Source organism: Buceros rhinoceros, unplaced genomic scaffold (assembly GCF_000710305.1).
Source record: "Buceros rhinoceros silvestris isolate BGI_N320 unplaced genomic scaffold, ASM71030v1 scaffold20042, whole genome shotgun sequence".
Classification (NCBI taxonomy): Eukaryota; Metazoa; Chordata; class Aves; order Bucerotiformes; family Bucerotidae; genus Buceros; species Buceros rhinoceros.
In genome coordinates, this window is record NW_010397376.1 from 1 (window position 1) to 210 (window position 210).

At 61.0% G+C, this 210-nt stretch overlaps 1 protein-coding gene across 1 annotated transcript in view; it reads left to right on the forward strand.

The window, feature by feature from the left end:
• The first annotated feature begins 9 nt into the window (after positions 1-9).
• The window catches only part of PIGA (phosphatidylinositol glycan anchor biosynthesis, class A), a 7,244-nt gene continuing 7,043 nt past the window's right edge, over positions 10-210 (forward strand). The window contains exon 1 of the mRNA XM_010146239.1: positions 10-187. Coding sequence (XP_010144541.1) covers positions 11-187 — 177 coding nt within the window. The 5' untranslated portion in view covers position 10. The remainder of the gene's footprint in view (positions 188-210) is intronic.

A 210-nucleotide genomic window follows, 5' to 3' on the forward strand; every position in this document is an offset into this window, starting at 1 on the left:
CACCGTCTGCATGGTGTCGGACTTTTTCTACCCCAACATGGGGGGCGTGGAGAGCCACGTGTACCAGCTGTCGCAGTGCCTCATCGAGCGGGGCCACAAGGTCCTGGTGGTCACCCACGCCTACGGCCACCGGAAGGGGGTCCGCTACCTCACCAATGGGCTGAAAGTCTACTACTTGCCCCTGAAGGTAATGTACAACACGTCCACGGC